The sequence below is a fragment of the Marmota marmota genome, unplaced genomic scaffold (assembly GCF_001458135.2).
Source record: "Marmota marmota marmota unplaced genomic scaffold, marMar, whole genome shotgun sequence".
In the NCBI taxonomy this organism is placed as follows: Eukaryota; Metazoa; Chordata; class Mammalia; order Rodentia; family Sciuridae; genus Marmota; species Marmota marmota.
In genome coordinates, this window is record NW_026000240.1 from 27,019,193 (window position 1) to 27,044,070 (window position 24,878).

Sequence of the window (24,878 nt, forward strand, 5' to 3'; positions counted from 1 at the left end):
ATTTGGGTGTGTTGTATTGCTGTTCTAATTTGATTCTAGTATTTTTCCTTGTCTCATTTTTTCAATGATTCATTCTTTATTTAAGAGAGTATTGTTCAATCTCCATGTATTTATGTGGTATCTATATGTTTTCTGACTTCCATTTATTATGATATTATAAGTCATGAGATAAAATTGATTTTTTTTTTGGTGGGGGTATGTGTAAGACTTGCTTTGTGCCCTTAAAATAAGATCTGTTTGGGGAAAGATTCCATAAGGTGCTAAGAAGAAATTGTAGTCAGCTGATGTTGGTTGAAATATTCTACAGATGATTATTAGTTCCATTTGGCTTATCATATTATTTATGTCAGAAATGTATTTATTGATTTTATATATGGAAAAATCTGTTTTTGGAGGGGTGGGTTGGAATCAGCAAGTATTATCATACTCTGTAAATTCATGAAGTATTTATTTCATGTAGTAAGGTGTATTTACATTTAAGGTAGAAATATTTGTAATTGTTATATTTTCTTGTTGGATTTTTCCCTTTAACAGTATGTGCTTGATTTTCTTGTGATTAAGTTTTGCCTAAAAAATTTTTTTGTCAGATATAGCTTCTCCTATTTTTTTTATTTTTTATTTTTGAGGGAGAGGGAGAGAATTTTTAATATTTATTTATTTTTTAGTTTTCGGTGGATACAGCATCTTTGTATGTGGTGCTGAGGATTGAACCCGGGCCGCATGCATGCAAGGCGAGCATGCTACCGCTTGAGCCACATCCCCAGCCCCTTGTTTTGTTTTTTTAAAGCTCCATTTGTAGAGAATATTTTTTTCTGTCCTTTATCTTGCAGTTGGTGGATATCTTTGCCTATAATAAGATGAGTGCCTTGGAAATTGCATATGTTTGATGTGATTTTGTTTGTTTGTTTGTTTTCATTTTTGTTGTTTTCTCCTTGTAGTACTGGGGATGGAATCCAGGGCCTTGTGCATGCAAGGCAAGCACTCTACCACTGAGCCATGTCCCCAGCACTGAGTCTGATGTTTTTTTTTGTTTTTTTTAAATTATTATTATTCAATGAGTCAGTGCTTTTTAATTATGGAGTTTAGACTGTTTACATCAGAGTTACTATGGTAAGATATTTATTATTTCCAATCTTTTTATTTTGTTTCATAGTTTTAATTCATTATTGAGTTTAATTTGTTTAATTGCTCTTCTGGAGAACTATATATTTGAAAGTTCTGGGGCTTGTTTTTGATTTCTCTTTGTGTAGTATTTCTTTAAATAATTTCTGTAGTGTATGTTTAATGGTCATGAATTTTTAAATTTTATCCTTATCATGAAAAGTTTTTATTTTCTCTTTGATTTTAAATGATAGCTTTGTTAGATAATCTAATAACCTTTGTTGGCAGTTGTTTTCTCAGTATCTCATTCCACACTATCTTGTTTTTTGGAATCTCAGTTGAGAAATCTGAAGCAACTCTTACTGTTCTACTTGTGTCATCTGATGTTTTTCTTTTTTTGTGTTTTAATAGTCTTCTATTATTATCTGTATTAGGCATTTTGATTATGACATGGCTTCGAAAGATTAATTTTTTATCTTGGCTATTTAATGTTCTGTATGCCACAATATGTGAATGTGCATCTCATTTCTAAGGTTTGGAAAGTTTTGGGGTATTATTTCATTGCAAAGGTTCTTAATGCCATTAAACCTGTTTATCTCTGCTCTTTCTATCCCAATGACTTCATTATGACTGTGAAGTTTTGTTTCTTAAATCTTGCTCCCAAGTTGTTATATATTTTCATCACGTTACTTTCCTTACCTTAGACATGTATCTCTTAAATGTTCCAGCTTAAACACAAGTCTCAAGGTTCTGTTTTCTCCATAATCCAGTTTGTTGGTGATAATTTTCAAGTGATTTCTTTTTTATTCAATTTCATTTTGTCTTTCATTTTCAGAAGTTCTGATTGGTGTGTCTTCAAACTCTATATATTTCTTTATTTAAGTGGTCATTCAATTCTTGTAATTGCTCTCTTAATTTCATTTCTTAATTAGTTTCTCACATCTTCTTTTACTCATTTATCACTTTAATAATCAATTTTTAATAGGTTTTCTTTGGAATTTTATCCCCTTCTCTGGTTGTGTATCCTTTGTTGAACAGTGTAAGTTTTGGGGGAAGACTTTTTTCCTGTTTCCTCATGTTTGCAGAGGTCTTATATTTGCACATCTATTGAGATGAATTCTTCCTCTCCTGTGGATATCCTATGGAGTGTAGTTGTAGGTTTTCTTGGTATCTCTAAGCTTCAACACATAAGCTCAGTGTAATTCAATTGTTTGTTTCATCTGCCATTATCTTCCAGTTTGGTGCTGTAGAACTGCTAAATTAATTCATTCTTTTAGAGCTGCTATAATACTATGGGCTTTTTACATCCTTCTTTTTGGAGTCTTTCTCTTATATGTTGTAGGGGTAGGGATCTGATGCTCTCTTTATTTGTTGGTACCTGGGATTTAGTCTTTGATTTGACATATTTGTCTACCCTATTCTATGTGTTGAAATATTGTTGAAGTTTAATTTGGATTGGTTTATGTATGGAGGAACATGTGCTGTCATGTTCCTGAATTGTGGGTGTATTTCAGTCTCAGAGTCTCTATTCTGTGAACCTGTAGTGTACCAGGCGCTTCCTAGCCCTTCTCAAAGGTAGGAGAAACAAGCAAAAGCAACAATCATAGTGATCAATATTCAGCATAAAGATAAGTGTACATTGTCTACTGTGGCATGTACACTTTTAATTATTGCAAAAAGAGGAAGGGCAGGGTTAGCATTTAATAACAGCAATAATAACCAATAACTATGAACCAGATCTAGCATTAAACAGTGGGTGTCAGCTATGCTCTCCCCGTATGAATAACTTGAGAACAATATGAATGATGAAGTAATAATTATATAAATTATTGTTAAAGACAGTATAATTATAATTCATTAAGAAGAAAGAAAATAGGGACAATGTAAACAAAAGTTTAAAATACTCAAAAGTCAAATAGGGGTACAATAGGAGAGAAGAGATATCAACTGATGGCTGTAAAGGAGGAGGAACAAAAGGGAACTGAAAGAAATAAATAACAAGAAAAAAGAGAGAATAGCAAACTTGACTGTTAAAGAGGGAAGAAAGGAGAGAAGGAATAATAAGGACTAGAACTAAAAGTCAAACCAAAACACACAAACAAAAAACTTTACTTCTCTACCATCATAATAAGGTGAAATAACCTATTTTGAGGGAAAAAAAATAGAAAAATTATAAAGGAAGAAGTGGAAAAGTGATAAAAATGAAGAGAAAAAAATAGGAAAGTGTGTATCTGTGTGTCCATGAGTCATTCAACACAACTAGAACATACACTCCCAGAGGAACATGTACTTTGACCCTCATGCTCAATTCAAAAAGGAGAAAAAAAGGAAGAAAAAGAATTCTGTTTCTTCACTTATTTAGTCTTTCTTCTTGTGTTGCCCTTCCCCTCCACAGTAGGCCAATGCCATGCCTTTTTGGCTGCATTCCACATGTGTTCTTTCCTATCCTTTGTTTAGAACTTCTGAATTTCTGTTTCTTTGATTCTAATATTAAGATTAGGTGAATTCCTTATGTCACCCTCCTGGCTGGGAAGCAATGTTTGTGCTGCTTGAATCCCCAGTCACAGAATATCTGGATATTGCACCCTTCCTCTACTCATCTTTCACCTCTAATTGGTGATAGTGATTTTAAATGTCAATTTCATGTTAATATTACCTCCTCAGCCTTTTGGTAAGTTACCAAGTATTTATCAATTCACATTTTTTTTAAGGTATAGTTGGACACAATGCCTTTATTTTATTTACTTATTTTTATGTGGTGCTGAGGGTCGAACCCAGGGCCTTGCACGTGTTAGGCAAGTGTGCTCTATCTCTGAGCTATAACCCCAGCCCCGTGATTCACATGATTTTTATAAACAGAATTTTATCTTATCTAAATAATGCATGTATATGATTTTTAAAAATAAAACAATATTTTGATCAACATCACTCCACTATCCTGCCCTCTTCACCTGTAGTCCTCCTGCTTAGAGGAATTCTTTTATTTCTTTAAACCATCCCCCAGTAACACATGATTATTTACTGCATTTTGGTGGGGGGCGGGTAGTGCTTGGAGCCCAGGACCTTATGTATGCTGGTAAATACATACCCTAACTTACTCCTCCTTTTGACAACATTGTGATAATATTTTTGGTGAACAGAAAGTATATCTAATTCTTTTGTAAAACATATGCAATATAGAGGTTAAGATTCCCCCTACTTCAAAGTCAGTTGTTTGTGGCCATCGTTAGTAAAATTACTGGATATTCAATGATTTGGAACATGTCCTGAAAATATGTGAAATTTTGTGGAATATAAAGACAATAAATATATATCTATGGAGTATTGTGGAGGACAGACTCAAGTGTGCCTCCTTCTGAGCATCATCTACTGATAATCTTTTTGTGTTGTCCTCTTGAGTAGGTTAAAGCCTGTTACTTGCTTTTAAACAACCAACATAATATAGCAAAGATGATAGGGCAATTCTGATTAATAATGTTGTGAAAAATTTTTCTGCTAACCTACTTTCTCTAGGGATTCTCCTTGCTGGCTTGATAATGTGAAAATATTGGAGAAGTGTATATGACACAGAACCATGGATAATTTCTTGGCCCTTAGGGGCCCTTCTTTAGCCATGAGTGGGCAGAGTATCAGTGGCTTCGATTCTATAACAACTGAGAAATGAATTCTGCCTTTGACTTTAGTGAACTTATAAATTGATTCTTTCCCAGTTTAGCATCCAAATGAGAATGCAGAGAATGCAATGCAGCAAACAATTTTTTGTGTCCCCACCCATGTCTCTGTCTCTGCATCTTTCTCTCCCCCTCCATACTGTGAGTTTTTTTTTTTTAACTCATTCTAGATTAAAAAAAAAAAACCTGTATTAAGTGATTTCTCCTAATTGGAGTAAAAGGCCTGTGATGAGATTTTGAAGTTTCCCCAAGGAATTTATTTTGTTGGTAGGGAAAGGAATTTTCATTACATGTCCTTTAGCTATTCTTTCCATAATGACCCTTTTCCCATGGATCAGTAAAGCTGATGTGGGGATTCTGACAGTTTCAAGTATGTCTTTTGCAATTATATATTCAGAACTGAGGAAATAACCACAGAATGTGTCTATGGTTTGGGGTTCAAGTTCATTGGATTTGAATTACAATTCCATCAATCATCCAGCTACTGTAAGCCCGTAATTTAACTAGTTGATCACAATGGCATTTTCAATCTCCAGAAACTGTCAGTTCAGACAGTGTCTGTTAATACATGAAAGGTCCTAATGTTTGCTTTTTAACAATGCATAGTACCTCTAATTAATGGCTATAAATTCTTTGAGGGAAGGATTAGAGAAAGATATATGGCATGTAATTGCAGCTGTTGTGCTGGGTTCCTTCTTTAAGGTACCTGGTCTCAGTCATAGTAGAATCTGTGAATTGACCTAGATCTGAAAACTATGAGAGGTTGTAACTCTTCACTGATGTCTCCTAAGTCATGATTCTAGCTACTAGACCTAGAATTTCTCTTGTTATATAGTATATACAGTACTCTAGACTGCTCGCCTGTTTTGTTACTAGGGGCATTGTTAATTATCTATTGTTGAAGATCTTTGTATAATGACATAATATTTATCTCTGTGTGTGTGCGTGTGTGTGTGTATTGCCCTTTAGAGATTATATGTCCACTTTGTTTTTGATGGTTAAGTATGGCCACTTGGAATGTTTTCCATTGGAATTCCATTATCTCCATTGAAATCTAGAAACTCTTCTTAATGACCACATCTCATGTAGTCATACCTGGCTTAAAAAAAAAAAAAAAAAAAGAATAACCACAGAGCTTTATAAAGATGTATGTGTATTTCCTTCCTTCACTAATAACAGTTTTCATTGTTTTGGTCCCTCTCATAGAGCATAGAGGGGAGTAGGAGCGTACATATGCAGTTTGTACATGATACATCAAATCCAGCATTCCTAATTCTCTAAATCATTGATCTGTGTCAGTGCAGGGAAGCTCTGGCACCTCAACTGTTACATCCACTTCCAGTGCACCAACTAGATAATATAGCCTTTACCAGCTACACGAACTACTGCGTTAAATCTGGAATTTTTAGTAAGCACATTAATATTAATGAATTTAGCATGATGAATTGTTATATTCTACCCTTCTTGGTCAGATACGCTTAGAATCTACTCCCACATGTGTTCCTCAGTTATCTTCTGGGTTTGTAAAGTATTTCTTCCTGGATTACCAATATATACTTTTCCTCTTAGAACACGCTGATTTGAACTCAATTATGGATCAAGTGTCAACAAGAGCTGGATTACATCTGCTCATATAAACAGAATTTTCAAGCCAAGAAAGGCCCATCTTCTCAGACACTGGAAAGGAACTTTACTCCATTGGTGTGGGAGGCTCAAAATTACTTGGGAATGAGGGAGAGTTGTTTACAAAGGTTAGTTTCATCTGAGATTAAACAAAATTCTCTGTTCCATGTTTCAGGATCCCATTCTTTGCCAATTCAGGTCATAATTTTCTAGATTGGAGAAGTTTGGTGAGACTGAATCAATTACTCATAAAAATTTTAGGGGTTGGGGATTTAGCTCAGTGGCAGAGCCCTGAGTTTAGTCCTTGGCCCTAGGTAGAAAAAAAAATTTTTTTTCCCACCTTGATTTTCAGCAGTTTTAAACCCCATAACTATAAAGGAGGAAAAGAGTCTTCTAAGACAATCTTGGAAGTTATTTGATTCTCAAGATTGTGATTTAGGCTGAGATTTAAGGGACTTGAGCTTGTCATTTGCTCTCTGTAAATCCTGTAATGTACTTAGTGGGATCTATGTTGTACTATTGCCCTAACATTTGTTATTACTGCCATAATATTCAGCTACAGTAGCCACTAAGCTCCCAAGGTATGTGCTTGAGTGGGCACTGCATTACAACCAACCACAGATGACAACTTGGTTAACACTTTTTTTTGGTATGAGGGATTGAATTCAGGAGCACTGAACTACTGAGCCACATTCTCAGCCCCTATTTTGTAATTTAGAGACAAGGTCTTACTGAATTGTTTAGCGCCTCGCTTCTGCTGAGGAGATCCTCCTGTCTCATCCTCTGGAGCTACTGGGATTACAGGCATGCGCCATGGCACCCGGCTTTGGTTAACTTTTGAAGTTACTATTTCTATACTAGCATTCTGTTTTCCCTAGCAAGAAGCATAGTCTTGTCTTTAACCCCAAGGGTATGACTCAGCTCCTCAAATCTTATTTCTACTGTTTTATATCCTGGAAATAATTATCAGTTTGAATTTAGTAAGGAGCCAGTCATTTGAGTTAGTAAAACTTATTATAACTAATCACTAAGTTATAGAGGAATAACTTTATATATGAAAATAAAGATAATTCTAAAAGGCTTGAAGCACCTTTCTCAAGGAAAGTCAAACTTGAAAGGAGGATCCTCTGTTCCTTCATGGTGAATTTCCAATTCTGTTGGGAAAAGATGAATTGCAGTTCCTTGGATGGTCGATTGCACTGGGTTGCCTTGGCAAAACTGGGTTGCATTTGCTGGGCAACAGGAAACAACACTTGTGGTAGTACACTTGTTAAAAATAGTAGATAGTTGTAGAGAGATGTGATACTTGCTGCCCTCATGAGACCTGGAACATACCAGTGACCATGTTCATAGGGATATCAAACAGATAATCATCAGGGCTAAAGTTGTAGCTCAGTGGTAAAGCACTTGCATGCATGAGGCCCTGAGTTAAATCCTCAACACTATATAAAATAAATAAATAAAAATAAAGACATAGTGTCCATCTACTAATCAGTCTATCTATCTGTCTATCTATCTATCTATCTGCACACACACATTTTTTTTTTTTAGAGAGGGAGAGAGAGAATTTTAATATTTATTTTTCAGTTTTTGGCGGACACAACATCGTTGTTTGTATGTGGTGCTGAGGATCGAACCCAGGCTGCACGCATACCAGGCGAGCACGCTACCGCTTGAGCCACATCCCCAGCCCAACACACACATTTTTTTAAAAGGATAATCATCAGTCTCAGGCTAGGCAGAAGGTCAGTGAAGGACTGTATACTATGGCACAAGACTGAGGTAGACCACTGTAGTATTTCCTTATATACACTCCTCCTGGATAGACCAAGCAGCAAGAGCAAAAAAGAAAAACTCAGCATATCAGAACCAGGAAGAGAAGTTTCTTTCCTTTTCTACTATCCTCCCGAAATTATACTGATAAAATTGATATACTTCTTAATGTGAAGGGAAAATGTCCATTATAACAGAACTGATACTGAAGGATAAATTTGGAACTGAAAAGCAGTAGATTGATAATAAATTCAGAGGCTTTCATTATATGTGTAGCATTTCTTGGCTATTTGTTTAAAGGTATTGATTGCTGATTGGGTGATCCCTAAGAATAGTTTATAAACATTTTATCTGATTTATTTTTGGTCCTCAATGTTGTAAGGTTTTTACTTTTTCCTTGGAATTAATGAATTTTACCTGGGTATGTTTAGAGTGTATGATTTTCCAATTAATTCTGGCTATAACTAGATGAATCTTGTATATGTTCAGATTTAAATCTTTCATTGATCAAGGTATTCCTTTTAAAATGATTAATTTATTTTTCTTCCTTTGTTCTTTTTTTTCTACTTCTCAAATAGTTAGATCTGCTAAATGCATCTGCCAATTCTTTCGCTCCTTTATTCATGAATTCTTTGTATTTTTGTTTTATGTGTTGGCAATCCTCCACACACTCACACAATTTTCATGCCATTACATTTGTTCTTGGTGATTATTCTTTCATTTCAGGGCATATTTAAATTGGAAATTCTTTTTTTCTTTTTTTAAAACTTCCAGTCATTGTTTCTATGTTTTAATTTCCTCATCGGTTTCATATACAATTGATTTGCTTTTTCACTTCTTGATTACTGAGTCTTTTAGGCACATTATTTTGTTTTGATTCCTTAAGGAGTCATATTGTCAAATTACCAGGGCCTTTTAACTGACCCAAAAACATATGTAGTGAATGTTGCTGTAGTCTCTATTCCTGTATCATTCTAATCAATTCTGTTAATTGGTGCTTTCCCACCTAGTCTTAGGAGTGGGAAGCAACTAATTCATCCTGTGACCCTGTGGTTTCTTTTGGGTTAAGAATTTGCAGTAGGCTTTAGTTCCACACATCTCAGGAATTCTGCTATTCTAAAGAAGATTTAGCAATCTCTGAATATGCCACTTTTTAAAGAAATGTCAACAAGAAATTCTTGTCTTTCTCTGAGCATTCTTGGTGAGAAGAAATCTTCATTTTGTGCTATTTCTCTTCTCTAGAGATCCTTGTAGAACCCATATCTTTGCTTGCATCCTCCTTGTTCATTACAGTTACTTTGTTCTGAATGGGAATGTGATGAGAAAAGCATCAAAAATGGAAATTCAGGTTGTCATTTTGCCAAAATGCCTCTGATGAGACCTGTGAGATAAATATTGTAAATGTAAAGGCAGCTTACAAACTGAAGAGAAACTATAAAACCTGACATCAATATTAAAATACCTTTCTCTGCCATTTTTATGTAAATGGCTATCACTTAGCTTTAATGTTACCATGTTAAGTTAAAAAATAATTTGTTGATAATAGCTTGGTATTTCATAAAAATAATAGAAATGGGAAAAACTAAAATTAGTATCAAATGAAAGTGTGAAATATTGTGGTCATGGGGCCTTATTTATTTTTCTGGAAATTGGTATGAAGTGATATTATAAACTGATTCTAAGGTAAAATGAAAATACATCCTATTGTATGAAGGACCACACTATTCATCTAAGCTTAAAAACTAAGTAGTAATATAAAAGGATAACAGTAAGATCACTTCGGTCAGAAACTTCAGTAGTACAAATGAAAAGAAATAGCATTGTGTATAACAGCAAATATCAGAAGAGCTACATTAAAATATAAAAAATATATTTAAAATAAGTGTAAAATAGTAAAAACAGACAAACTCAGACTTGCTTGTGTTCCCCTGTCCCACGCTTTGTGGTGCTGGGGATCAAATCTAGGGCCTCTAGCATGCTAGGCAAGATTGCTTTCACTGAGCTGCATCCCAAACCCAAAACTCAGGCTTTGAAGAGCTATAAAAATAAAGAATGTTTTAGGGATATAGCTCAGTTGGTAGAGTGCTTGCCTCACATGCACAGAGCCATGGGTTCAATCCTCAGCACCACAAAAAAAATACATAAATAAAATGAGAGTGATATGTATGTTAAAAAAAAGTTTTAACTTATACATCGAGATAAGCCTCAGGTAGTAATGAGATAAGTCTCATGAAGTAATAAGAAAATTCTCACTATGTAGAACTTATGCATTCACACACACAAAAAAAAATGCATGTGATTTGCAGGGGGGAAGTTTCATACATTTATTATACAGTGATTCTCAGTTTAGAAGAGAATGGGAATGTTTTCTCTGATACAAGGCTGATTCATAGTGGGGTAGGGAGGGGGAGCATGGGAGGAATGAACTCTAGATAGGGCAAAGTGGTGGGAGGGGAAGGGAGGGGGCATAGGGTTAGAAATGATGGTGGAATGAGATTGACATCATTATCCAAAGTATACGTATGAAGATACGAATGGTTTGAATATACTTTGTATACAATTAGAGATGTGAAAAATTGTGCTATATGTGTGTAATATGCATTTTAATGCATTCCACTCTCATATAACAAAATGTTTTTAAAAAAGGATTACTGTGGTTAGGTCTGCTTCCCCGCTTCCCGCGCACCTGGCGCACCTGCCTGTAAGCATGGTCTATTTGTACCCCAGAGTGACTTCTGTCTCCTAGGCTCAGGCAGTCCTTGAGCCTCAGCCTCCAAGTAGGTTGGACCATAGGTGTATGCCATCATTCCTGGCCCAGATTAGAGTTTACATGTGACTGTATTTTTCTTTGCCATCTGCTTGTCTTTCTACAAAGCAAATGAATCTATAATATAGGATACTAGTTCTCTGTGCCTTTTTGTGTTTAACCAACATTCTGTCAAATGGCTACTGAAAAATATATTTACCTAACAGTTTAAGAATATCAACTTAGTACACTGCATAGATAACCAAATTGAATTGATCTCTAAGCCTTATGGAGAGATTAAAGGCAAGATTTAAAATTCCTTTTTAACATTGACTATTCTGTACCATATATGTAATTTTTCTTCCTTGCTTTAATTTTTGTTGTTGTTGTTGTTTTCTCTTTATTTTCTTTCTTAATTTAAAAATGTTATTTTTTGAACTGCCTCATATTCCTTATGGAGAAAAACAATATTAATTTCTGCACTGTCCTCTACTATATAAGAATCATGATTATAACAAATGTCATGATATTTTTCATTTATAATCTGTAATTTTGAGTCTTCTAATGGTCTTCTTGTTGAATATCTGTGGCTGAGCTCTCAGAGATTTTCTTTGTAGTAAAGTCTTATAATAAAACTCTTTGTGTTGAATTGAGGATATGAAAACTATCAGTATCACAGCTTGAATTTTTCATATGTTTTTCTATTCTGGAGGTATGTATGTGAATTTGCTTTAAAATTAGTATCACACATTTCTCTTTTCACTTAATGTCACAAATAACCTTCATTATCATTAATGCTAACTGTAGATTCATCTCATTTGTGTTACTATTTACATTTAATCCTAATGTATGAATATATTAGTTTTCTGAAACATTCTTTTATAAATATTTAAATTGATTAGCTTTTTTACTAAACAAAAATATCCATGCAGGAAGGAATTGTCTCTATGTGGTAGGAAGGCTGCCACAATTATTGGAAGTTGGACTGATTTTGGCAGAGATAACAAAAATATACCAAAATTTAATTTTTCTTTTTGGTAGTAGAGAATTTCTTCACTTCTCTAATATCCAAATATCTAATATGGCTACTTATGTTTTGTCAATGAAGTACACTTCAAATCTGAGTCACAAAAACTTACTATGAGATGCTTTTTTAAAAATGATTTTTATGTTCTGTTAACTGGATATTGATACTGAAAGCTACTTACTTAGGATTATAGAACCTTTGTCATATTAAGGTCCCAGAGTAATTGTGTGTTTGTGATTTGTGATTTAGATAGTCTAAAGTCATAGGATTCTCTTTGAAGATCTAGGACTATCATATCCAAAATGTTTTTTGAAATTATCCTGTGTACCTTTCCTACTCCACAAATAAGGGCAACCCATATTGGAATATTATGTTTCTTAAGGTAGAACCCTAGACCATTGATTTAGATCTTTTTAAATAAATGTGGAATCTGTAAAATATAAGTGTGTATATGTAAGTATATATGTAGTACTGGAATTGATTGAGCCTTGTATATGATAGACAAGCACTGTACCACTGAGACACATTTCCAGTCAAATTATAAGTAACTATTTAAGGGTCTTACGTTTCGTCTCCATAAGCACCACTTTAGCTGTATTTTGCAAACTTAGATGTTTTCATTATCTTTAGTTTAAAATATTTTCTAATTACCAAACATTTGGGCATATTTTGTTATCTGCTTCTGACTTGAATCTGTTATGGCCAGAGAACATGTTCTTTGTTATTTCAGGCCCTTAAGTACTTAAAAGATTTGATCTATAACCTGTTTTGGTGAATTCTATGTGTGTTAGAATGTATATTCTGTAATCATTGACATTATTTTTTATTCATGTCAATTTGGTCACATTTGTCTTATTCAAAACTATATACTTACTTTTTTTGGTCTGTTTGCTTCTTTCTTCAGCTACTAAGAGATGTGTATTAAAAATCTCAGTATGATTATGAATTTGTCTATTCTTCTAGTTCAGTTTTTGTTGTATATGTTTTGAGACTTGTTATTTGGTGTATCCAAATTTAGCATTGTTATATCTTCCTAAAGAATTTATTATTATGGAATATTCCTCTTCATGTTTGATAATATTCCTTGTCTTTATTTGTGTTTAGTGTAGCCATATTCTTACAATTACTGTTTGCATGGTATATATTATTACCCTAATATTGCAAGCTACTTGTGCTCTTGTATTTAAGGAGTATCTCTTGTAAATATCACGTGGTTGGATCTTTTTTCTCTTTTAAATAGCAGTGTTCTTTATAATGACAATATTAATAAACTACTTAAATGAATATGTTATATTGGGCTCAAATTCAGGGCCTGAGAAGAGATATAATTGGACTCTAATAGTTCTCAGACTCTTAAAAAAGAGGAAATTTTTTAAGGGAGTGGTGCTGCTGTAAACACAGCCTAAAGAAGCAGAAAGTTGATAAAAATCTTAATATAGGTGACTTCCAAGGAGTAATTACTGGATGTATAAGGCTAATATCATTTTTCCTTCTCTATAATTTACTTGTCTGCGTAATGGTTGGGTCTTGTTGACCAGTCTTAAGTCTTTTCTCAAGAAAAGTGTTTAGTCCATTTTCTTGGTTTTATTTATATTTTTCTTTTAGTGTTTTGTTTTAAAAGTTATTTTGCCTTTATTTGGAAGATTTATTTTGGTTATAGTTTGTATTAAAAAAATTCTGTATGGACATATTTTTTTCTTTCTTTCAGTATTTTAACTAGATCATTCCATTATTCATGAGCTTGCATTATTTTTTGGTGTGAAATATACCATCCTTCTTGTCAGTCGTTCCCACATATATATCTTCTGGCTCCTTTAAGGTTTTTATTCTTTTTCCTGAAGATTTCCAGCAGTTTGATTATGAGGCATGTTTATGGTTTTCTATTCTTTTTCTCTCTTTAAACTTTTATCCCACACAAGGTCCTCTGTAACAGGCTGCATTATCTACTCACCTATGCCCATAGTAATACTTCTCATATATATATGTCTGTAGTTTCTGTCTACCAAGGCTTCTTTATTTCTTTACATTCTCTTGTTCTTTTGTCCCCACACTTTTCTGGTAGCTTTTATATTTAATTTAATTAATTTATTTATTTGCAGTGCTGGGAATTGAACTCAGGGGCACCCCCCTTCCTTATTATTTTATTCTGAGACAGGGTCTTGCTGAGTTGCCCAGCATGGCCTTAGACTTTGGATCCTTCTGCCTCAGCCTTCTGAATAGGTTGATTACAGAAGTGCGCCACTGTGCCTGGCTTCTGAGAGCTTTTAAATAGTATGATTTTTTTAAAACTCCTAGATGAATAATCAATTATGTTAATATAATTTATTAATAAATTGATGTTTTCCTTCTAAAATTGAAATACTTTCTGTGTAATGTGTTCTGTATATCTGAAACTACTTCTGTACTTTGTTCTTTTATGTTACTTGTCTGTTATTTTCTGATTTGTATTCAGTACCTTTGTAGTAAATTTTAGTACTTCTAATGCAATTTCCAGCACACAGGTTTTCTCAGAATGTTTTGAGCTCTTCATGCATAACTGGTGGGAGTATAAATCAATACCGGGGAATGAAAAATTCTGTCACCATGTTCAGAATGCTTTCACCATGGTGGAACCACATAGAAATGCAGAAACAGATTCTTCCTCAGCCTTGTGCCACATTTTTTTAACAAGGTCTCACAAAGCTTTTTTGCTTGGGTGTTAAATCTTAAAAGTTTCTGCATTTACTCCCTAGTTATCATCATTATCCTGAACTAGTGATGAGACCTAACACTCAGCAGAGCTGAACTTTCAACAGATAACCGTATAGTTCTTTTTGATTTTTGCCCTCTCCTACCACCATAATATTTTTCTTAGTTTCTGTTTATTTTTAAAATAAAACCTCCCAAACCCTGTGTGAAAAGATAGGAAGATAGGATTATGTACAAAAAAAGGTCTTCTCTTTTTACTTAGAAGAAATGAAAGTGATTCTTTTCAATAAAAGGTAATAAAAAAAGGTTAACCCAGCCAGAATGGACTAAATTAAAAGGACTAAAAATACCTAGTATTGATTGGGACATGGAGCATCTGGAAATCTCCTATATTGTTCCTATTCTGTTGGTGGAAGTATAATTTACTATACTTGTTTCTGGGAAATTGCTTGTCATAGTCTGCTAACCCTTGACATGTATATTCTGTATACTAACAAGTCTACTGCTGATTATATAGAAAGTAGAAAAGAATGTGTATGTTCATCAAAAGATGTGTACATTTAAAACATTTTGCTTGTAATTATCCTAATCTGGAAACAGCTTCATGTCCATTAACAGTAAAATGGATAATAAATTATTATCAGTTTATAAAGTAAAACACTATTCAGCAGTACAAAAAAGGAGTTACTAATATGAAAAATAACATAATTGGATCTTAATAATATAACTTTGCTGGAAGGAAACACAAAAGATGAAACATATCAAACTGATTTTTGGTAATAACTGTCAGAATAATAATTACCCTTTGGATTGGAAATGATTACTTACAGGAAAGTATCAGGAAGGAACATGTTTCAATTATGGAAATATTTTCTTTTTCTTGTTTATTACATAGCTGTATTGGTAGTTTATTAAGGTGTAACTTAAGATTTATGCATTTTGCTGTATACAAACATACTTCAGTGCACAAATAAAATTTTAAAAAATGTATTATGTTTTATATATTTATTCTGATTCCCATCCTCAACTCCTACCAAAGAATATCCCAAACAGTCCAGCTAACTAGAATGCCAACTAAAATCTCATTAGTTTGCCTCAGAAGCTGAGAAGACAATACAGTGTTGAGATAAAACTGAACTTTTTGGTGTTATTGTTTTTTAATTCAGAACATATTTATGTCATTTTTTATATCCCGTAAATTTTTCAAACATTTTCCTTATTAATACTTGTACTCTCTTGAATTTATTTTTGGCATTTTTAGTTGTGAACAAACCTCTCTTCCTTTTATGTTGTCTAGTTATTGTAATGCTCAAGCCTTTTTTTTTTATCAATGGTCTTATCAATTTTTTCTATTTTATTAGTATGTTGAATCACTGTAGCAGAGTCTTAAGTTTCTTATTTGTAACAAGAGAGACTTGTTTTTATTAGTGTTTTACTAATATTTGCGTTAACAAAAGGTTCAAACCTGTGTTGAATGGCTACAAGGGGTATCCTTGCTTTGTTGCTTGTTTAGTTGAAATGTCTTAAATATTTCAGTAACAAATGTATTTTAGTCTTTATTTTCTCTGAGTAGATTCCATCTTACTCTGGTTTTTGTGGAAGTATTTTTTTTTTATTGAGATTGACTTAATTTTATCAGACAGTTTTGAAATCTAAGAAGTGCAACCATTTAATTTTTTCATAAATTTGATTTCCAAATATTGAACCCTCCTTTTATTTCTGAGAAAATTCATTTTGTTACATATGTTCTGCACTCTTACTAATCTATAAGGAGTGAAGTTAGCTTAATTTTGAGGTTGTTTTTATAATATAATTTCTGAATAATTATATTTGCTTGACTTCAAGGGATTGGTAAAGTCGATTTTGTTTGGTGTATTGTGAATGAGAACTAGTAATGTACATTTTATTGACCTTTTTAAAAAAGAGTGATCTTTGCTTTTATTTGGCTACAGAGAAGTAGTGTCAGGTAAGTAGTTTTCTTATTCAAATAGACCCACAAACACAAACTTTTTGAAAATTTATTTGCTATGATATCAAAATTTTTTGAAGTTTTCATTTTTTTTTTTTTTTTCCACAGTCTGTGGTGGACGACTGGATTGAATCATATAAACAAGACAGGGACATCGCACTTCTGGATTTAATCAACTTTTTTATCCAGTGTTCAGGATGTCGAGGTACAGAATATTAAAATAAACGATGTACATTGAGCCTGTCAGCCCAGCAGTGTGACTTTTTACTTCACCTGCACTAGTCAAATATAATTCATTCTAGAATTATGTACTAATTTTTTTCTGATAGAGAAAATAATTGGTAAATTATTTAAGGGTATCCATTTTTGTTCTAGTTCCGTTTTACTCCTATAAAATAATGCATTTCTGAATTTTTTTGAAACTTTAGGGAGGAAATATGAATTTTATGCAATAGCTTTTTTAATTGAATTTTTAGATCATAACATTTTGCTGTTTTTACTCATTTTTGTACATAAGCTTCATGTTAGAAAGTGTGGTAGTTGCTAACATTCACAATTTTGTGCATTTGCAAATATTTTGATCCTCATATATAAATAGTTGAAACTCAAGTTTTGCTGAAAACATAACTATTATAATTTGTATTAAATTTACAGTTTGTTGGGAATTCATAAGATATTTTAATTAAAGTGATATTTTTATCATTTTAACAGGTAGTTACTAGATATTTTTCTCATGTAGAATAGTTATAGCTTAGATTAAAAGAGTCTAATATTTAAAGGTGTCTTTATTGTAAGGAATAATAAAGGAAATATATGACTAATTCAGTGAAGTGTTACGATGATAAAAAACCAGATATTATTTAATGACTGTTTAGATATGTCAAACTTTGTGCTTTTCTAAACTACATTAGTTGATTTAATCTGTGTTAACAGTCTTATCAGGTAGTTGTGATCCTTATTTTATAGATCAGAATCTGAGATTAAAGGTTTTTAGGTAAGTTTATCTGGATTCATACAGTTAGGGCCAAAATGAAGACTCAAGAGTCAGGCAGTTTCATTTATTATCTATATCCCTAACCCAAAAGATCATGAGAATAATAGGGAGGAGCTTCTGATCCAGCTGGGCTGTACCTGTATATATTAATGTGGGGAGATGGTAAAACAACAAAACAACACATCCTAGAGGAAGCAGACCCTGAAATGAATATAAGGACTTTTGAAGAGAACAGCAAAAAGTAGCAGTGTACAAAAAGACAAGAAACCACAGTTGACTCCAGGACAGAATTCAATGGCTGAACCTTAGAGTTTAGAGATTGGCAAGGAGTAGGTAGAGATTAGGCTATTTAAAACTAAGAAAGTTTTTTCATTTTACTCTGGTAAAATTGGTGGAGCAACCACTGATAATATGTTTTTCATATGTTATCTCTTGCATTCCAAGAGTTCTGGGTTTTAACTTTAAAAGTAGTAGGTAGTCTTTAAAATTTTACTCCTGCAATGTATTCCCATGGCTCTAAAAATAATTTTTAAGTTACATAATAAAAAGTCTTTACACTTTTTGTCTTCTCATTTATCTCTGCATAGTAGATGGCTCCTGTCTAAATTATTATATGTCCTCCAACCTATTTTTCTCTCTAGCGTTCTAATTTCCACACTTATAGGTTGAAATGTATACAATTTCTTCTCCATACCTATAACACAAAACGTATTAGTGTATAGAGCTTTCATGCCCCCCCCCTTTTAGGGAAAAATATATATTTATTTTTTGTTATTTTAAACAGTACTATATTTCTCAAAATTTTCAGCTTAATGATTTAAAAATGGTATCAGTGTGATTTTTTAAAAAATGATGTGAAATTTATATGACAGCCATTTTTAAAAATTGATTTTTTAAAAAAATAAATGACAGTGTAATGCATTACAATTCTTATTACACATATACAGCACAATTTTTCATATCTCTGGTTGTATATAAAGTATGTTGACACCAATTTGTATCTTCATACATGTACTTTGGATAATGAGTCCATCACATTCCACCATCCTTGCTAACCTGCCCTCTCCTTTTCCCTCCCACCCCTTTGCCCTATCTAGAGTTTGTCTATTTCTCTCATGCTCCCCCTCCCTACCCCACTATGAATCAGCCTCCTTATATAAGAGAAAACATTCGGCATTTGTTGTTTTGGGATTGGCTATATAATAGCTATTTTAAAGTATACAGTTTATATCGTGCAGCTGTCTTAGTGTGGGTGGCTCTAACATCATGAAAGATTGGTTATCTTATAAAAAACAAAAATTTATTTTTGGAAGTTCAGAGTAAGAGTGCCAGTATGGTCTGGTCCTTGTTTGGTTTCCCTTCCAGGCTGTAAATTACTGATTTCATGTTGTATCCATGATAAAAAGAGGGTGAAAGAACTATGAAGGGTACCTTATAATGTCACTAACTCTCATAACCTAATTATTTCCTTCGTCCCTGTCTCCTAATACCAGTGCACTGGGACTTAAGATTTCAGCCTAAGAATTTTGGGAAGACACATAAAGATGTTTTGTACTTACCCTATATTTTTGAGGATTAGATAAGTTGTAGCATGTATCAGTAGTTCATTCTTCTTTCATGATTGAATAATACTCCATTTTATATATGTATTTCACAAATTGTTTACCAATTCATATGTCTTTAGATATTCAGGTTCTTTCTACTATCTTTGCTATTGTGATTACTGAAAGAGAAAGCATTCATGAACAGGTCTTTGTGGTATAACTACACAGTGGGCTTTTGTGGCACTTTAAACAAATAAAATGGGGAATATCTGTGCTAACATGCATTAATACATTTTTAAGGGCAAAGTGCAAAAGAAAATCTGAAGTATACAGCCTTTTTTTTTTTCCTAAGAAGGGAGAAATTTAGATATACACATGTATATGCTTATATGACTGAAAAGAAATATAAAAAGAATAAACCAGAGATCAATGAGATTGGTTACTTATAGGGAGGGAGAGTGAGAATGAGAATGAGCTGGAAAAATATAGAGGGAATTGGGGTGGGGATGGATACTTAATTTGAAAATACCTGGTTTTTTTGGTACTAAAGATTGAACCCAGGAGTGATTTGTCACTGAGCCACATCCCAAGCCCTTTTTATTATTTTATTTTGAGACAGGGTCTTGCTAAGTTGCTTAGGGTCTCAGCCTCCTGAACCACGGGATTATAGGCATGCACCACCATGCCTGGTTGAAAATGCTTTTTGAATAGTCCTTAACTTTGAATGCTATCTCAAAATTTCACACACTGAACAAAAATAAAATGGAAATCAAGAAAGATGAAGGTGTAAGTTCTAAAATTGAATGCAAACGAAACAAATTAATCATATCATTCCGTACAGTAATTAAACTGTACTAAAAAGAGAACTGAAAACTTTTATATAATAGGCACAGTATAGTGAAGGTCAAAGGACAAATGAACTATATTTCTAATATGTTGAGGTAAGATTTGTATCATACATATAGACCTTTTTGTTAACAAAATAAATTTCTAATTTAATTGGATATGATCAACACATGATATAAATACATGTATGGAAATATCACAGTGAAACCTGTTAGTTTGTACAATTGATATGTTAATAAATAAAATTGGCTTGAAATAGGAAGAGAGTAAGGACATCGAGAGGCTTTTTTTTTTTTTTAAAGCCATTAGTTACAGACTAGAAGGATACCACAACCAATGACAAGGCAAATGGATTATCTTACCATGACTGAATAACATGGGCAGTATTGTTTTCTCATCTTGGATCTTGAACCCTAGGATACAGTATTGGTTTCCAACTTTAGCTATCTTAGATTGCATCAGCACCACTGATTGCCTCCCTAACTGCCCATTTATCTTTAGTCTTTTCACAAAAGTCTCTTCATTTGAACCATTTAGAGAGAATTCTATTTACTGTGGGAGCCCTCTATCAAAATGGGCCAACTAACTCAATAAAAGATATATTCAGTATTAATGAATAGGGAATGATGACAAAGGAAAAGTTTAAAACTGTTAACCTTGTGTTGTATTCTTAAGTTGTATAACTTTATAAATGTTTATACAAATAAATTTATGAGGAAGCTAAAAGGGCTTATCATAGAACTATAGGGATAGATTAATAGAATTATGCTTGCCTAAATGAATGTGTTAGCCGTGTTCAAAAGTATTAATATATAATTAAATATATAATATTGATGAATACATGCATACATTCTGGTTTACACCAATACATAACATTTCAAAAGTGTTTATGTGGGGTAATGATAAATATTTTTCATTGACAAATGTCTTTTTATATAAAGTATATGCTTGAGAATTGATGATTAGAAATAACCTTTCTTATTTGGTTATAACAACTAATATTTCTGTTTTGTAGTGCTTATATTGGCTTCCAAAGGCCCATGGGCTTCCTTAGGAGTGCAGGATTGCCAGAAAATTAAACCTAGGAGCAGTTAATCAGTTTTCTGAACTTTGCTAATTTGTGAGCCCATTAGTGTCACAGTAATTTTTTTGTGGCACCTCTAGGCCAAAAGAAATACAATGGTTCCTTTTATAAAATAGTTATGTCCAAACTAGTTATTTATGTCCTCACAACTTAATAGCTGCTGTTAAGAAAAGTGATATGTATATAATTGAGATAAAATAAAAAATATGTTACTCTTATATAACCATAATTAATAATGTATGTGTGTACCTCTTGGACACCCAGTCTTTGGATTCACCCTCAATTTTGGTTCCATATTGATTTTCTGGCAGTACTTATGAAAACTAAGATTCCTAAACATAGGATACTTTCAGAAGGAGCTTAATTAGGTTCTAGTTAATGAGAGTAGTAATGGGCTACATAACACACTTCTCATTCTGATTTTTTTCCCTTATTTTATGTCCCTACTGCAATACTATGATTTATTGTCTCCTCCCAAGTAAATAAATGGCACTGGTATCCTTATCTGTGTGTGTATATATGTGCCTGTGGCTTAGAAACTAACAAGTATATATTTAATGGGTTCATTATGTATTAATCAGTATTCTTTTGAATTTAATGAATCCTTATCTCTAAACATGTACAAGTACATTATCATTTTTCTTAAGTTTCTTTAAGTTGTGACATTTTAAACATACAGAAGATATATAGAATATGTAAATATAGGTTATATAATTTAATATATTATGAATTCCAGTGTTACCACTACTCCAGTCAAAGAAAAGAATATTGCCAGGACTTCACAAGAACCTTCCCTTCTGTGTTGTGTGACCCTCCCCATCATAACTGTTTCCATTTCCCACAGAGATAAGTGCTACCTTGATTTTATGAGAACTATTTCTTGGCTTTTCTTTATAGCTTTATAATTAGTGGTTATGTCCTTAAATAAAATAGTTTTGCCTGCTCTCCTTATTTGGATAGTTAACTATACCTACTCTTTGTGTTACTTTTATGTTTCCTGTACTGTAGTTATTTATGTACAATGATATGATAAAGACAATTCTTTGTTGTGGTGGTTTCTCCTGTGTATCATAGAACATTTAGCAATATCTTTTACCTATAACTCTTAGTTACCAATAACACATTTCTCTCTTTCTTCTCTCCCTGAGTTTTGACAATCAAAAATGTCTGTAGAGGTTCTAAATGCCCCTGGAGAGGCAAATTGCCCTATTTTGAGAGCTTCTATAAAATATCAGTTTTGTAAGCATACCAGTTTATTTATACTTCTACCCTTGAAAGAAATTAGATTGTTTTTAGCTTCTAGGTAATATAAACAGTATTACTATAAACTATCTTTTATACATGTTAATTAATATCCCTGTACAAAATGGTGTGATTTATATACCATGGAGTCAAAGTACTTGCTGGGCTTGAAAACATACAACTTCTAAATAATGGCCATGCTTTGTTGAAATGGTTGTAGTTAATTTTAATGCTCTAACTAGTCACTGTCACTGAAATCAGATGGCTTCATATCTTTGCTCAAACATAGTATTGACAATATTTTTAGATTTGTCTTGTGAGGTAGCTTCCAAAGTCTCATGTTATATTTTTCATTTTTATTTCCTCTCCTGCTTTTGAGATTGTGTACTATTTCATATATCAGTTGATTATTTTACTCTTGCAATGTTGGTCGTTTTTTTTTTAATTGATTGGTAAGATTTTTCTGTTAATACTAGTCTCTTGTTGAAAAATATATATATATATCTACACACATATACTCACATGCATATGCTGTCCTTTCCCACCTTGCAGTAGGTTCTTTTTTTCTCCTCTTTCTCATAATTTGGTATATTATTATTTGAGGGAAGTGGTTTCTGTTTTGTTCTCTGTTATATCTCTAGCACCTATAAATGTTTGTTGAAAGAATGAATGAGCCTAAGTTCTTAATTTTAAAATGTAATGAAATTTGTTAGTCTTCTCTTTTATGTGCATTTTGTGTTTTATATGGGAAATTCTTGTTGGTTTTTTTTTTTTTTTCCCCCTTTTCCCTTCATCTTTTTGTAGTACTAGAGATTGAGTCCAAGGGCATTCTACCACTTTTATGTCCCTAGTCCTTTTTTCAGTGTTTTTTATATGATAATGTCACTAAGTTGTCAATGCTAGTATTGAACTTATGATGTTCCTGCCTCAGCTTCTCAGGTTGTATAGGTATGGGACTCCACATGTAACTTATTTAAGAAATTCTTTACATGATAGTCAAGAAAATATTTTCCTGGTTTTTAAATAAAAACTTCTAGTTTATATAAAGTTTATTTATATTCAGTTTAACCTTGGAAATTTAGGTCTTTACTCCATCTGGAGTTGTAGATTTTTTAAGTGTGAAAAGTCCTCTAAGGTTTTTTACTAGTTGTACAATGGCACCATTAGCTTATGCAAAGTATTTGCTTACAGGAAAGTTTTCTGGATTCTGTATTCTAATAATTAATTTGTTACTTTAAAAAAATCCCTTGACTAGAAAATTCTTGGTGTGCATGTGAGATTGTGTGTTTTGTAATTAGTTCTACCAATAAACTTGGTAAAACTAATTACAAAACTTGTTAGAATTTAAATAGAATTATATATTGAATGTGTGTATCAGAGTTTCTCCACTTGGATAGACACTATTGACATTTGGGGCTGGATTATTCTTTGTTTTGTGGAGCATTTCTCCATCATAGGCTCTACCCACTGAATGACAGTGGAAAGTCTCCTATACCATCATTGTTCATGTCAAAGTAGTTCACAGGTGGAAGTGCAAAGATTAATGATATTTTTATACATCCGTGGTTGATATATTTACATTTTTATGAAATCAGATCTTACAATTCACGGTCATTTTATTTCTCCATTTAGGGTTTTTGTTTTTTTTTCACTATTTTAGAGGGTTTTTTGGGGGGGTGTACATCTGTCATTAAATGTATTTTTGGATTTTAACCATTTAAAAGCTTTCATTATTAATAGAGCCTTTTTGTCAAAAGACTTTAATTTTTAGAGCAGTTTTAGGCTTACATAAAAAATAAGCAGAAAATATAGATAGTTCTCATTTATCCTCCTTCTACCTCCATTTTCTGTTTTAAGATCTATCAATTACTGTGGTAATTGATGAAATCATATTAATACATTATAAACAGCTGAAGTCCTTGGTTTACATTAGAGTTCACTTGTGATGTAATATTCTGAGTTTTCACAAATTCATGATAATCTATATACTGTTACAGTATCATATAGGATAGTCTCACTGACCATAAAATCCCCTATCGTTTTACAGCTCTCTTCTCATTCTCCCATCAAATTTTTAAAATTATCACTAAGTTTGACTTGTTAATATATTTTGGGGAATTTAGTATGTGTATCCTTTTTGTTTGTTCATTTGTTTATGGTACTGGGGATTGAAATCAGGGCCTCATGCTTATTTGGCAAGTACTCTACCAGTGAGCTACATTCCAGGCTCTTTTTAAAAACTTTTTAAAATTCTGGATCTAGATAAGGTCTCCTGAGTTGTCCAGGCTGGCCTCAAACTTCTGATCCTCTTGCCTTGGCTTCCCAAGTACCTGAGATTGTGGTTATATACCACAAATCTTGGATATATCTATATTATATCAATGAGATTACCTGTACTTTTCCCTTTTTATTCTTTCCATTTTTAGTATCAAGGCTTTGTTATCTTAACAAAATGAATTGTAAAAATATCATTTTTTTCTGTCTTTAGGAAGTGTATATGGGATTCAACTTATTTCTTTTCAGAATGTTTTGTAGAATTCGTGGCATTTGGGCCTGAAATTTCTGTTGTT

The 24,878-nt window shown here is 32.7% G+C and overlaps 1 protein-coding gene across 7 annotated transcripts in view; it reads left to right on the forward strand.

Moving 5' to 3' along the window:
• Positions 1 to 24,878, forward strand: part of Stag1 (stromal antigen 1) — a 261,193-nt gene that overhangs the window by 46,476 nt on the left and 189,839 nt on the right. For 3 of the 7 annotated variants that reach the window (XM_015487017.2, XM_048794464.1, XM_048794465.1), the window contains exon 4: positions 16,707 to 16,803. The exons of 3 other annotated variants lie outside the window; for them this stretch is intronic. In XM_015487017.2, coding sequence (XP_015342503.1) covers positions 16,707 to 16,803 — 97 coding nt within the window. Of the gene's footprint in view, positions 1 to 16,703; positions 16,804 to 24,878 lie in introns of those variants that run through there. One more of the 7 variants, XM_048794469.1, reaches the window with a different exon arrangement.